The 14732-nt window shown below is 39.5% G+C and overlaps 2 protein-coding genes across 19 annotated transcripts in view; one reads left to right on the top strand and one right to left on the bottom strand.

The window, feature by feature from the left end:
- ORC3 (origin recognition complex subunit 3) overlaps positions 1-423 on the bottom strand; it is a 63880-nt gene extending 63457 nt beyond the window's left edge. For 2 of the 3 annotated variants that reach the window (XM_037520078.2, XM_037520079.2), the window contains exon 1: positions 339-423. In XM_037520078.2, coding sequence (XP_037375975.1) covers positions 339-362 — 24 coding nt within the window. In that variant the 5' untranslated portion in view covers positions 363-423. Of the gene's footprint in view, positions 1-74; positions 309-338 lie in introns of those variants that run through there. The other variant, XM_054699024.1, reaches the window with a different exon arrangement.
- A 105-nt stretch (positions 424-528) lies between these two features.
- The window catches only part of RARS2 (arginyl-tRNA synthetase 2, mitochondrial), a 75525-nt gene continuing 61321 nt past the window's right edge, over positions 529-14732 (top strand). For 15 of the 16 annotated variants that reach the window (XR_008553272.1, XR_008553271.1, XR_008553274.1 and 12 more), the window contains exons 1-4: positions 529-607; positions 11881-11954; positions 12294-12396; positions 14357-14440. Coding sequence is in view for 6 of the 16 variants with exons in the window: in XM_037520073.2 (XP_037375970.1) it covers positions 572-607; positions 11881-11954; positions 12294-12396; positions 14357-14440 (297 nt within the window). In the remaining 10 variants the exon portion in view is untranslated. The remainder of the gene's footprint in view (positions 608-11880; positions 11955-12293; positions 12397-14356; positions 14441-14732) is intronic. The other variant, XR_008553276.1, reaches the window with a different exon arrangement.

Below are 14732 nucleotides of genomic sequence, written 5' to 3'. Positions count from 1 at the left end.
AGGTGCTCAGACTTTACGGGGCTACGCAGGTCTGGGACCTCATGCATGAGTAATAAAGCTGCTCGTGACCTCACCATTCCTGAAGTACCGCTTGTTCTTCCTCTGCCTGGATAAAAGGCTAGAATTCTGCAACACTCCCAGCCACACCACTAAGGCAGACGAGCGTCTTCGCTCCCCCAAGCAAAGTTGGCCTCAAGTGCACCTGGAGCAAAGACGCCACCGCTCCCTCCCCTCGAGCCCGTACACCCGAAGCCTACGTAACCTCCGCTAGGTTCCTTCTTCAGAGGGGAACGGGACGGCGGCGGAGCTCCAGTAAACGCCCGCCCGCCTGCACGTACCTTGGACACCGAGGAAGTGGCCATGGCCCCAGCCGCCCGCGGGATTCCAGCCGCTGGGGATTTCCCGCGCGCCCTCGCGGCAGCAGGGCAGAGGTTAGCGGTGGCCTTGCGGCTCCGTGATTGGCTGGGCGCACCCTCGGGGCGGGCTTCCGGCGGGAGTAGGCGGGGCATGCAGAGGAGGGCGGGGTGAGGCGCTGGACCTGGCGGCTTCTGGATGTTTCCTGGAACGCGACATGGCGTGCGGCTTCCGCAGGTCCATCGCTCGTCAGGTATGAACCCGAAAACTGGCGGGAGGGCCGCCTGCACCCCGAAGCCCTTTCACCGCGGAGGGTCTGTCTTCTGTCAGAAGGAGGGACGTTCCGCAAAAAACCTGTTTCTGCCACTTTCTGCCCCGCCTGTGGAGCTGCTGAGGCTGCCGAGGCCAACGGGGTAGGGGGTCGGGAATGCGACCCAGATAAATCGCTCTGGGTGAAAAGTAAACCTTGACCAGCACATGTTGCTTCCTTCGCACCTTCCCACCCCACAGCTTTGTGTGCCTTACCCATGAGGAGAGTCACTAGGCCGTGATAAGGGTTTGTAGAAATGAGCGTTCCTTACACTTAGTGAAGTTGATGATGGATGTGAATTTCCAGTCGAAAATATGTAATTTAAAAACTTCAGTCACTTTGGCATCCTGTCCTGGCATTACTTTCGGTAGCTGCAAAGATACCATGGTTTTTTTTTTTGATTCAGAGACATTTGAACATCTTTGTAATGAGGAAGGGAATAAAAAACTGCAACGTGAATCTGAAATTCCTCAAAAACTCTGGCTACCTGTGGGATTTTGCAAGGAAACTTCCTGCTATAGTCTTTACAAACCCATTTCTTTATTAATGACATTAATTCATCTAGTATTTCTGGTCTTTCCTGGGTATATCTCTGTGCCTCGGCTTTCTGCTTATAATTGTACTGTCCTATACAACGCTTGCTTCCCAAATATCAGAATATGACCTTTGGATAAGACAAAGCTGAGTTTATGGTTTCCTGTGGTAAGGGAGAACACTTCAACAGTTTTGGTAGTGCCTTGGACTGGGAAGGTAAATTTTATTGAGAATTTGAAGTATAGTTTGTTAATTAAAAATTCAGGAGGCCATTAACAAGGCAAACTGTATTTATTTGGGATCAAAGAGTTGCAGTTCAGGAAACAGTACAGGTTAGAAATCCAAATGTTCCAAGAAGGGCCCAGGTTGGAAAGGGGGTGTTTTACAGAGCGTAAAACAAGGATGAGGTAATGGTTAAATAACTCCCCACATGAAGGAATCAAAAGGTGACATGATGAAAATTCACTTTTATCATTACTTTTCAAACTGTTCTCACTCTTGCTAGCTGCTTGTAATGTTCGCAGGTTGGCCCAGTCCAGGGTTCAGTTCAGTTTGAGGACAGAAAGGAGTTTTTTTCTCCCATGACTTACTTTATCCCTATCTTAAATTGACTCCTTTCGTGCATTTTTTCACAGGTTTAAATCTGGTCTTTTAATGAGTAGAGGGTGGAGAGTTGGAGAGTGGGTGGGGATTGTAAGAGATGGCCTGATTACAATTGAATACAGATCTTAAGTTTTAAGATTGATAAAAAGAGCCAGGTAAGGAGGGAAGGAGTCTTAGGCCATAAACTTTTAATGGTCTCTCGAAGAATTGATAGCTTTTTCTGAACATTCCTATAATGAACAATCAAGTTAATTGGGCAGGGGTCTCCTAGAATAGTAAAGCACAAAGAATAAGTATTTATTTCCTTGTGACAAGGAAAGAACACAGGAAAACTAACATTTCCAAAGAAAATACCTCCTGGAAGGGACAATGAGGTAGTTTCATAGTATTTCGTGATGGAGGGGGTTGCCAGGAATGTCTGTCTTTCTGGTGGTGGAGTCTTCCGTTTTATATTCCTTGCAACCAGCCTCATCGTTCATTCCTAATCTTCATTTGGGAGGATCTGTCAAAAAACATACCTTTGGGGACATGAAAATTTGTCATACGTGATTCTTAGCTAGGTTTTACTTGTGGGCAGAAACTACAAAGTGACGGAAATATTAACCTTGTTATACAGTTGAGCAAATTGAGATCCAAAGAATTTAAGTATCTATCCAAGTATCTCCAATCGATAAATTGGAGAGTTAGTTTATGAGCACAAATTTGTCTCAATTCAAACCAGCTTTTTCCTATTAGCTGTTCAATTTGTAAAGACAAGGAGCACAATCTGATCATTAAACAGAATCTAATATGGTTATATGGTGTTTAAAAGGAAAAACAGGCCCAAAATGGAGTCATTCATTAAGTCCTCACCTGGACTTAAAGGCTGGTTTAATCAGTTTCAACCTCTATCAAAAGTGTAATCATAAACCAATCAATCTGAAAGTCACTGATCAGCACTGCTGAAATAATATGTAAAATAGGACTGGTCTTTCCAAATGTGCTTAAAATAATCTTTCTCTTTTTTTAATAATGATTTTATCCCACCCTCTTTGCCGATTACAACCTTCTATTTTGTGCTGGTCCCTTTGCATAACCATTCTACTTGCTGGATGGGATACTGCCCAATTCATGAATTGTTTAATAGAGAAAATTAGATCTCTAAATTTATTCTGATCAACTTTGTCTTTTAATAATGACAACACAGACTAAAGAAATCTATTTTTCTCCAAATATCAAGTCATTGAGTGATGATCTGAAGGATAAGTAAAAATATGTGCAGTACCTTTATGAATGAGTATCCCTTTAATAGTTTAGTATTAAAGGAATATATTACATGAAATGGCATATTTGTTCAGCAAACTTTGATTACGTAGTCGTAATTTAACTGAGCCCTGAACCTGCAAGTCCTCAGGGTGACAAACCACACAGCTTTTCCCTCCAATACCAGTGGCTGACCTATGCCCTCTGCTATCCAAATAATGCCCACACTGGAGGGGACTACTGCAAGTGTGCCTAGGTCTGAACCTGGCTCTTCCTGAGCTGCTGAGAAGGAGGTGAGGCCAAACAGCCACTTCTGGGAGCTTTTAAAAGGGAGTAATGCTTGTGGGCTCTACTTGGTGGTTGACTGGCCACAGGCCTTTGCCTCCCTGGGTGGGATTGAGGGACCCACGTCAGCAACAGCAGACCTCTGTCACAGATATGGCAGCCCTGCAGGCTTGTGTAGCTATAACTCCACCTTCACCATCAGTCACTAACTAGACTTTCTCCCTCTCTGCCCTGTTGGTTAAAATAAGTTTTTTTTTTTTTTTCTTTTGCTGCACCAAAGCACATTTGGTTTACATTTGTGGTAGCAGGTGGCAGGACCTAGAACCAATGAGAGAGGTTCTGATCCAGTGACAATCGTTAGACCCTTTGCCCAGTAACAAGTCTGTGGTTTTCTAAACACTATCATCAGTGCCAAGATTGACAGTAAATAGAATTTTCTGTCCTGGGATGGCTCCAGTCTAACTTGGGAAGAGATGTATATAAACAGGTAATTGTAGTGTAATCTGCAAGTACTTTATGAGAAGCATGTGTGAAGTGCTAGAGGGACATGGAGAAGACAGCTTCTAAGTCTCTGGGAAGGCTTTGTGGAAAAGCTAATGTTCGGACTCAGTCCTAAACAGAGGATGGGTGGGCGTATGCCAAGAGAACAGGGTGAGAGCTTTGAGAGGGTGTAGGGTGAGTTACTCAGGCTTTTTGCACAGTCAGCCTCATGGTTGTCACCTGCGTCCTTGATTGTGTTGATGCACAAGGTACTTAGAAGCGTGGTACAGGGCACGTGTGCCTGATTGTGGCCACCTGGAGCAGGGTATGGGTATGTGTAAGTGGGCACACCTGAGCCTGGAGGCGAGGCATGTATAAGGGTGGCATCACTCAGATGGACGGCTGTGGGAGGACGAGTGACTACAGAAGAGGTGAGATCATGAGAGAATGTCAGGGAGTAAAGATTTGTAGGGGCTGGGAGGCTCGGTGGCATGCCACCCTCCCTGTCTGGTATGCCCATGTACCTGGTTCCCTGAGAGAGCATTAAAGCCTGGAAAACTCATTGAGGGCTCCGGGACTCACCTTTGTCTGCCTGAATCAATAGTGAACCTGCCCTGTGCATGCTGGCACAACAGAGGGTAGAGTATAGAGAGAATAGCTTGTGCAGACATACAGACCCATGGGAGAACATGATATATTCATGGAACCACAATACGTACTCTAAAATTTAGAGTATGTGTCTGACACCTCACTTCAGCAAGGCCTATTGATTTTGTCTTCAAAACATCTTGAATCCATCTCCACTGCACACTGCCCCTCCCTTTTCCCACTCAAATCAAGCTACCCTTATCACCTACAACAGTGATTTACAACAGTCTTCTGGTGAGTCTATTTTTGCCCTCCAATTCAGTCTCCTTGTAGCAAGGAAAGTGACTTTTAAAATATAAACCAGGGCCTCCTTGGTGGCACAGGCGGTTGAGTGCCGCGCTTTGAAGCTGTCTGCAGCCTCTGCAGTACCAGTTCAATCCCCGCTGGCAGCGGAGATACCCACATGGTGAGGCAGGCCTCTCCTGTCTCTCCTGCTGCTCCCCTTAGCAGTGTATTTTATTAGTCTGCCTATTCTGTTCCCCACTCCTCTGTCTCTGATGAATCCTCTCACCCTCCCACACATCTGGCATGTACCCCAGTTCTTGTATAAATAAATAAATCTTTAAAAAAAAAAAAGTAAACCAAATCCTGCCACTTAGCTGTTTAAAACTGCATTCATTTTACAAACCCTCTTCCAGAATATTAACATCTTTCTCACCTTAATCCATACAACTCTGTCCCTTCTTTCTGTAGGATTCTAGCCCCAATATTATTTGTTTTTCTAACATTGCCAGGTCTTTTCCATTCCTATTACATTCCCATTTGTAGATTATTTCCTGTGCCAAATTTTACATCATGACCCACCCTGGGGAAGTTTCACGCAATAATACTTACCTTGTAATGCTTAATTTATCTTAAAAAAAAATGGGGCTCATTGAATTTATTCCCAACTGGCAACCTATAGTTTGAAAAATATGTCTTCCAACTCTCAGTCCCTTGTTTACTTTTGTCATAACAATGTATGAGTTTGATTATTTCATTACTTTGTTCTGCTTGTTTTTGTGTTTGTAAGCTTGCTGAAAACAGCATGTTAAATAATTCCCCAGCACCAGCAAAGTGCATAAAACATAGAAGTGTATAGTACATAACTGAAGAATGAATAGCTATTGTGATGTAATATAAAGTTTGCAGCCTCATCAAATGAGTTCATAATTTTAAGGCTGTGAGATGACATGATAAAGGTGAAAAGGATTAAAATTCCTGTCCCATCATTTATGTGATTGACTGACTCTTGTTGGGTTAATTAACGTGTCAGCTATAGTATGAAATTATTGATTCCATGTTTACCAAATTATTGCAAGACCTGATGACAATGATGACGATCGTTACTATTTTGGAGTACCTCACTTGTACCATGCAGTGTTTTACTAAACTTTGCAGCTGTTGATAAGATGTAATGAGATAAAGTTAACAAAGTGCTTCCTGTCGAGAACTATGAGGGGTCTGTGATAAGTTAAACATAATTCCATGATTGAGTACAAAAAACATGAGACTTATGGGTAAGAAAAGGATTTTATTTACAGCAATAACAATAACCAGACTCCGTAGAAAATCTATATAAAGAGTAGCAACATTTCTTGTGATGGATCCCCAAGACTCTCTTCTTCCCATAAGACAAATAAATAGGGTCAGACAATACATACACAGGCAGTGTGCTTCCTTACTGGAGAGGAACCCTGAGTCTAATAATGGGCACTAAGCATATTCCCCTTTGCTCTAGAGTGAGACACTGTTTCTTCTACATCTGTTCTCTATACAAACATCCTTGAAGATCTTATTGCCTAACCATAACAAAAGGCAGTTTGTGTCTTGATGACAAGACATTCAAAAATATACGACAGTAATTGAGATTTGTGGTATGCATATAAGGTAAACAATAATACTGTCTCATTTAATCTTATCAATCATTCTATGATATTTGAAGTCTCTCCATTTTATCGATGCCTAAATCTTGGACTGTTGTCCGGGGTCAGTTAGAGGCGTAAATATACAAAAGTCTTCAGATGATTTTAGTAATCATCCAGGCTTGATAACCACCAACCAGGGATAACCTGGGAGCCAGGCTGATACCAGTATTTTCTAAAGATCCCTTGAGTCAAGCAGCAAAGTGAATTAAGAACATTGTGGAAGGTGCATAGGTTTAAATCCCACTGAATTCTATAGGCTCATAAATTCTAGGTATTGCTTCCACAAAGTCTAAAAAATTATGTAGCTACCTTTAGACCTCTCATCGAATTAATATAGTGCTTAGGATTCTACTCGGTACATTGTATGCATTCATAAACATGTTACTGGCCAATAATAGTGAGTTCTTGTGCTCCTCAAGAATAAATGCAGACTCTAACCACAGCAGATGATGTTGAAGCTGAGATTTACTGTGACAAAAAGCTCCAGGGAGATCTCCAGCGTGAGTGTCTCCTATAGCTTAACACAAGAGATGGCATTATTCTATATGTGGGAGGGAAAGGGAGGCGGTTTTGGAGCAACCTTGCAGAGGTAAAGTAGGACAACATGCTTCTTCATGTGCCATGTGTTCAGAAAATGGAGGGCAAATCCCATTCAGAGGCAGAGATCTTAGTATTATAATGAAATCAAGGTTGAAGGAAGTTCAGGGTTCTTCTCAAGAAGCACATGCCACCAACTGGGTCCGACTGGTCTGACTGCAGGCCAGCAACTGTTCTGCTTTGTAGACACTGAACAGATGGCTAAAACAGAAATTACTCGGGACAGGGAGTTAAGCAATGATTTGCCATTAATTGTTAAGCAATTATTTATATGCGCTTTTGTTAGTGTTTTTGTTTGCAAAGACTCTGCAAAAGGGAGAGAAGCAAGCATATCCAAGAGGCTCCTCATCTCAAATATAGCCGTTATATTAGCATCTCTCAGAGGCCTTTTATGGGGAGAACCTAAGTATTAGCCCAAGTGAATGCTCTAGTCCCACATGAAGTTAGATAATGAGAAAGCTACATATCTAAACCATACTGCTTAATTTTCAATAGAAAGCCCTTAATAGTACTTTTATAAAGTTATCCTCTGATAAAAAAAAAATTTTCGTTTTTGTAAAAATAATCTGATTGTTGGAAAGTATTGATACTAAAAAAGTACAGAAACATTTTTAAACTATATCAAATTATCATTATCATTGGTTGCTGTTTATATTATATATATATTTGCAGATATACAGGGAGAATAAAAGGAAAGGAAACTGGATCTGCATTTTATAAAAATTGGACTGTATGAAAGAAAAGAAACTAAAGAGCATTGAAAGAATTATTGATGAATTTCCTAAATGAGTCCTTGTAGTTAAGAAAAGAGATTATGAAGAATGTTAGTTTGGAGTGTTTTTTAAAAAACGATGTTTTAAATTTAGAAGTTATTAACCCCTTGATGGATTAGAACATATGTTGTCTCCTATATATTTTATGTTGAATTAGATAAGATGTGACTACTAATCCTTTTCTTAATGTGTGACTTAATTGGCTGGATTTCTTTATAAGTAGATTATAAAAAGGACTGTTGATGCTTTTTTTTTTTTTTTATAGAGGCATGTTTTATTTATTTGTTTGTTTGTTTGTTTGTTTGTTTTGTTTATACATGCACTGCACTGGGTACAGTCAGAAGCGCTGGAGGGTGAGAGAATTCACCAGAGCCAGAGCAGGGGGGAGCAGAGCAGGCAGAAGGACCGAAGTACACTGCTGAAGGGAGCAGCGGGCGGCAGGAGAGGTCTGCGCGCCATGTGGGACCCTCCTCAGGTGGCCGGGGAGCAGCCGGGGATCGAACTGGCGCCGCAGAGGTCGCCGGCAGCTTGGCAACCCAGCGCTCAACCACTGCGCCACCGGGGAGGCCCCTGATGCTTTATTTTTTTTAACTTTGACTTTTAACTACTTGGTTTTATAAGAAATTATGACTTCCCAGATAAAAATAATCTTTCAAGAAGTTTGAGAGAAAATTGTGAGAATTTAACTAAGAAAATTGTGAAAAATTAGAATGTCAAAATAATATATTTAGAAATATCAAGAAGCTTCATGTTAGAAATAAAGGAGTAACAGCAGATTGTTTATTTCTGATTTTAATTTTTCTCATGACTGATAGCAAATGTATTCAACAATCCAATGTTATTGTAAAAATTTCCAGTTTTTCAGCCAAATTCTGCTAGGTACTACTTCCCTAAAATCTAAAAAATTATGTAGCTTACTTTAGACTTTTAAACAACTGAGCAGGTAAACATCAGTTTGTAGCTTTCCCAGTATAAAAATTCAGTCCTATATAATATCCTCACTAAATTATTTGCCTAAATCAGATTGTGATTTTTATGACTAGATAACAGGCTACAAAGTTAAATGTATTTATTTCATTCTGGAGTTTTCCTCATTGGGTGCTATTTTTGGAAATTTAGTAACTTTACCAGGGTCTCTTACTGTTGCATTTTCTGTATTATATTTTCCTAACATAGTAATTTATTTTAATCTGTAGATTGTTTTTTTAATTAAATAATTTAACAATGAGGTAAAATAAAGTACCATAAATAATGTTAAAATACCCTGGGTATTGTTTCCTGTTGCAAACTCTTCCTCACATAAGAGGTTTTTCATTAATCATGTTTGTGCTTGTCATTTTACATGGGGATACTGGATGTATCAATAAACAGTAATATTTTGCAAATTATTTTATATGTTATAATCAAACTGCAACTATCCTTCTGCAATTGGGTTTTTTGTTTGCCTCAACTTTTGTAAAACAATTTATAATGCTGCGAGGAAGTCTAATTTCATTTTACTGCTAAATGGTGTGCTATGGCAGTAATCTAGATAGAGACATTCTCCTGGTTTCTCTATATTGCATCCTATCTTCCATCTTCCTTGGTCACAACTCTGTTCCCAGCTGACACTCATGCAAACAGTTTCACATGTATGTCCATTTACTTGTTAACAATACCTATCCTGTCTGAAACTTGCTGGTCCCAACCCTACTCAGCTAAAGTGTGATGGAATTAACACTGAAGAATGGCCTTTATTCAATGGTGAATGGAAGTTCCTGCTTCCTATTTCTGTGTGGACAATTCTGCTAGACATTGTATGTAATGTACTTTGTAGAAGGTACCATGGAAATTAAGCCCCCGTTACCTATAGCAATGACTTTGATGGTATAATCTTATATCAACTATTCCTCCTTCATATTCATTCTACCACTGCTGCCCTTAGGAATAACTTCCCAAATAAACTATCTGCAAACAAGTCCTTCTCATCTGACCTGCTTTTAAGGAAGCCAAGATATATAAATACTTTAATTGTCCTTGGGTTTTACTGATTGATCTATTAGCTTCTAATAAGTGAGACCAAGTCAGGAAACCTGCTAAAGAAAGCTGCTCCTTTTTGCTTTAAAAGCCTAAATGTCTTGTCTTGCTATCATTTTTTAATTTTGTAACTTTGGGCTTTATGTTTGTATCCTTATGTATTTGCTACTAGAGAACCAATTTACCTTCCTGTCTGCTTTTTTGCTGCTCTTATTTTAATATTTTGGGGAGACCAATTACCCTAACATTAGATTATCTTGTTCCCCAATTTTTATTTTCTAGTTAACTTTTATATTTTTTTTATTTATTTTTTTAAAATAGAGGCATGTTTATTTATTTATTTGTTTGTTTGTTTGTTTGTTTATACATGCACTGGGTACAGTCAGAAACGCGGGAGGGTGAGAGAATTCACCAGAGCAGGGAGCAGAGCAGGCAGAAGGACCGAAGTACACTGTTGAGGGAAGCAGCGGGCGGCAGGAGAGGTCTGCGCGCCATGTGGGACCCTCCTCCGGTGGCCGGAGCAGCCGGGGATCTAACCGGCACGGCAGAGGCCGCGGGCAGCTTCGCAACCCAGCGCTCAACCGCTGCGCCACCGGGGAAGCCCAACTTTTATATTTTTTAAAGATCTGTTACCTGATTACTTTAGCCTTTTTTTTTTAATTTTGTATTTTTATTATTAGATTTTACCTTTTTTTTTTTAAGATTTATTTTTATACAAGAGCCGGGGTACAGGCCAGATGTGCGGGAGGGTGAGAGGATTCACCAGAGGCAGAGCAGGGAACAGAACAGGCAGACTAACTGAAACACACTGCTGAGGGGAGCAGCGGGCGAGACAGGAGAGGTCTGCCATTACATGTGGGCTGTTCCATGACCGGCGGGGATTGCACCAGCACTGCAGAGGCTGCGGACAGCTTCACAGTGCTGCGTTCAACCACCTGCCCCAGCAGGGAGGCCCTATTTTAGCCTTTCTATGTCACATTTTTATTTTCAATTTACTTTCTTGTTGTTTCTAAAGCTATAAAAAGATGTTTGATCATCAATTTATTTGATATGTAGACTCCCTTTTAATCTCTTCCATTTTTTCCATCTTGTCTTTTAATTCTTGTTTATTATATTTACATTCCTAATAAGTTCCAATTCCTGTAGTACTTATAAGGAATGTTTTTTGTATCATTTGGTTATACTTTTTTTTAGACAGAGCTCTTTGATCTCCTGTATGGCACATTCCTCTGTGTGTGTGTGTGTCTCTGTCTGTGTGTGTCCTTTTCCTCCCTTCCCTCTGATCGTCCCCTTCTCCCTCTTACTCTTTTATTTGACTATTTGTCATGACTTCTTTTTAAATCTTGCTCATATTTGACAGCTTCGCCCAGACTTTGTTTCTTGCCCCAACTTTCTAGTTCTTCACACATTGTGTGGGTGACTTCTTCATTTTCCAAAACAGATTTCTTCTTGACTCACCTCAGTTATGTGTTTGCTAAAATATTAATTCTGCAGCTTTTTACTAACTTTTATCTCTCCAGTTGGTTGTGGGTACACATTACTCTTAGACTCTGACTTAGCATGTTAAATTTTTTATGACTAGCGCTGATATTTTTCCATCTCCCTGTAGAAGTTCCTCCTCTGATTGTTACTGCCCATGCAACACTGTGTCAAGGTTTGCTTCCTGTGATAGGGAAATGTATTGTGTTTCCAAAAATGTCACTCCCAAGTATGCCTTGTGAGGCCAACATTACCCTGATTCCAAAACTACACAAGGACATTGTGAAAAAGAAAACTATAGACCAATGTCTGATGCAAAAATCCTCAACAAAACCATAGCAAATCAAATTCAATAATATATTATAAAATTATACATCATGACTGTGATTTATACAGGGTTACAAGGATAATTCAACATATGCAAATCAATAAATGTAATATATCACATAAAAAGAAAGATAAAATATGATATGATCTAAATATTGATGCAGAAAAAGCACTTGACAAAATTCAACACCTATTTATGATTTTAAAAAATGAGTTTAAATGAAATATAAATTTGCTAACCTAGAATAATTCAGAGGGTACAGGGTGATTTCCTGACAAATGTATTAATAATTTGCCCCCCCCTTTTTTTTTTTTTGGTTTTTAGCTTTCTAGAGTGTTGGATCTTCCCCCAGAAAACTTGATCAAGTCAATATCTGCAGTTCCAATTTCAAAAAAAGAGTTAAGTATAATATATTTAATAACCTATAATGTGCCAAATGTCAGTATACCAAAAGAAAATTGTTACTCTAAAGATGGCTACTCTAATTTAGCTTTCATAAAGCTACAATTGCATGATAGATGAGGAAATTGTTTATTAGGTGATAAAAATTCTAAATAAATACAAGTTGATGGTGTTCCTAATTTCTTTGCATTATAAAATTCTGAAAGCGTTATACTTTCTTCTGATAAAATTGTCATTGTGGAGGAAGAACCTTTACTGATTAGTTTTTGTTTTGCTACATGAATAATTTTTTAACAGTAACAGCATCTTTTTCCTTTTTTAATGTCTCTCTTTAGAGAAGAAGCTGATTTTCAGATTTCTGTGGATTCTCTTTTGGAAAATAGCAGTAACCATTCAAGACTGAATATTCAAAATAAAGCAGTGAGACTGGCAGAGAAGGTACTTTGAGCACTATTATCTCTTTTTGATATTATAATAAATTTATCATTTCAAAGAAAAAACTACTCTGCAGTCTATCTTAGCCATCATAATGGGTTTAATAGCGTTTCTTTGTTCAAGGTGCCTTGGGAAATACAATTTAAATTCATTTTAGCCATGTACTGTAAGGTTAGGGTGATATTTCAGATTAGTTATAAAGCATTCCTCTTGAGCTGACATTGTTCAATTTTTTGATTAACTACTTATAAGAGGACTAAAATGTTAATTAAATTTACAGATTGAAGTTGAATGGACTTCTGAATTTAGGAGAACAAGCTGATAAATTAGAGCAGTGGGTTGCAATTTTTAAAATGAGTTTCTGAGAAGATGAACATTAAAATATGAGAAGAAATGATTAGATGTAAATAGAGTCATGATTGCAGAGAAGTAGTAGTTAGATGATTTAATAACCCTCTTTCATTTCCAATTTCTCTGATGGGTTTGGTACCTAAAAGAGTAATTGAAAGGATTATAGAGAATGACCAAGTCTAAGTCGTTGGTGTAATACCATCAGAAAAGACAGATATTGGTTAAGATTTTTCTTAAATATAGGGTTATTACATGTGACAAAGAGGAGGTATCTGAGTACTCTAGAGAATTACAACAATGAAAGCCATACTCGTTAAAAAAGATGTTTAAAAAGTTAGTATGTTAGGGCCTCCCCTGGTGGCGCAGTGGTTGAGCACTGGGCTGCGAAGCTGCCCGCAGCCTCTGCAGCACCGGTTCGATCCCCAGCCACCGGGCGAGGGTCCCACATGGTGCGCAGACCTCTCCTGCCACCCGCTGCTCCCCTCAGCAGTGTACTTTGCCAGTCTGCCTGCTCTGTTCTCCCCTCTGGACCTCTGGTGAATTCTCTCACCCTTCTGCACTTCTGACTGTACCCAGTGCTTGTATAAATAAATAAATAAATCTTTAAAAAATAAATACTGAGTTAGAGGTAAACTTTAAAAAAAAAAAAGTTACTATGTTAAAGGAGCTTTGGTATCTGGGTAAATATTTGATAAAAAAAATTCCCCCCATAGATTTTTATCAAGAACTATCAGTAGTTGAATTATCCTAATTACAATATTTAGTCTCTCCCCTGTCTAGGTGAGGTTTTTTTTTAAGAATTTTTTTTAAATGATTTATTTATTTATGCAGGCACTGGGGTACAAGACAGAGGCATGGGAGGGTGAGAGAATTCACCAGAAGAGACAGAGCAGGGAGCAGAACAGGCAGAAGGACCGAAATACGCTGCTGAGGGGAGCAGTGGGCGAGACAGGAGAGGTCTGCCGTGCCATGTGGGAATCTCCCTGGCCATCTGGGAATCAAACTGGCACCGCAGAGGCTGCAGACAGCCTCACAGCGCTGCCCTCAACCTGCTGTGCCACCGGGGAGGCCCTATGTGAGTTCTTAAAGACTAATGACCTTTGGTGACAAAAGATTTCTGTTCAAGTTCCATGACTACATTAAGTGCTTTGAATATCTACTTGGTTAAAAATTTAAGGCATATTCATTTAAGGCAAAGCATTTAAATTATTTATGTTTCACACATTGGTGCAAGTGTTTCAGTGTGGGTCCTGACAGAGTGTTCTATGAATCCTGAAAGGTAGGTGAGAGAAAAAGCGTTCATTACATGTCGAGCTGTGTGAAGTGGGGATAAAGTAATCTTCTCTATCTTTCTTTTTAGATGGAGAATTTATGATGAGACAGTAGGTAAGAGGAAGAGAAAGACTCTGACTACAGAGTAGTATTCTAGTCAGAAAAAAACAACCCAGTACAGAATAACAATCTAGTCAGGAAAAGAAGAGAACATGAAGTGACTATGAGAGATGACACACCTGCTGCCTTTGAAAGACAGTTTGGCTAGTGTTAGAAATAGAGATCTTATTGAACCTTTATTTATAACAGACTTATTTTGCTTCAATTGTTATCTTTTCAGCTAAAATGTGATACAGTCGTGAGTGAAATCAGCACTGGACAAGGGACTATTAATTTCAAAATAAACAGAGAACTTTTAACAAAGGTAAGAGCGGGTTATATTCGAAATAATGTATTTTCACTACTGTCTCAGCTTTAGCCACAGTGGTCTTCCTCCAGTTTATTGTGCCTCCTTTTGCCTTAAAACCTTAGAGTATTCTGATCCCTCTGCCTTCAGTGCCACCCAAGTTAATTCTTACTGACCAAATATTGATATTTCTTTGGCAGTGCCTTCCTGATCCCTTTATTTATATACTGCCATAGCACTGTATATCTGTCCTTTGCAGGCTTCTTGTACTTGCTATCATACATTCTTTTTATACGATTAGTTCCTATTG

This window comes from Talpa occidentalis, unplaced genomic scaffold, assembly GCF_014898055.3.
Source record: "Talpa occidentalis isolate TD23 unplaced genomic scaffold, MPIMG_talOcc4v2.1 talOcc4.2, whole genome shotgun sequence".
NCBI classification, from domain to species: domain Eukaryota; kingdom Metazoa; phylum Chordata; class Mammalia; order Eulipotyphla; family Talpidae; genus Talpa; species Talpa occidentalis.
This window is presented reverse-complemented; position numbering and strand designations above follow the sequence as displayed.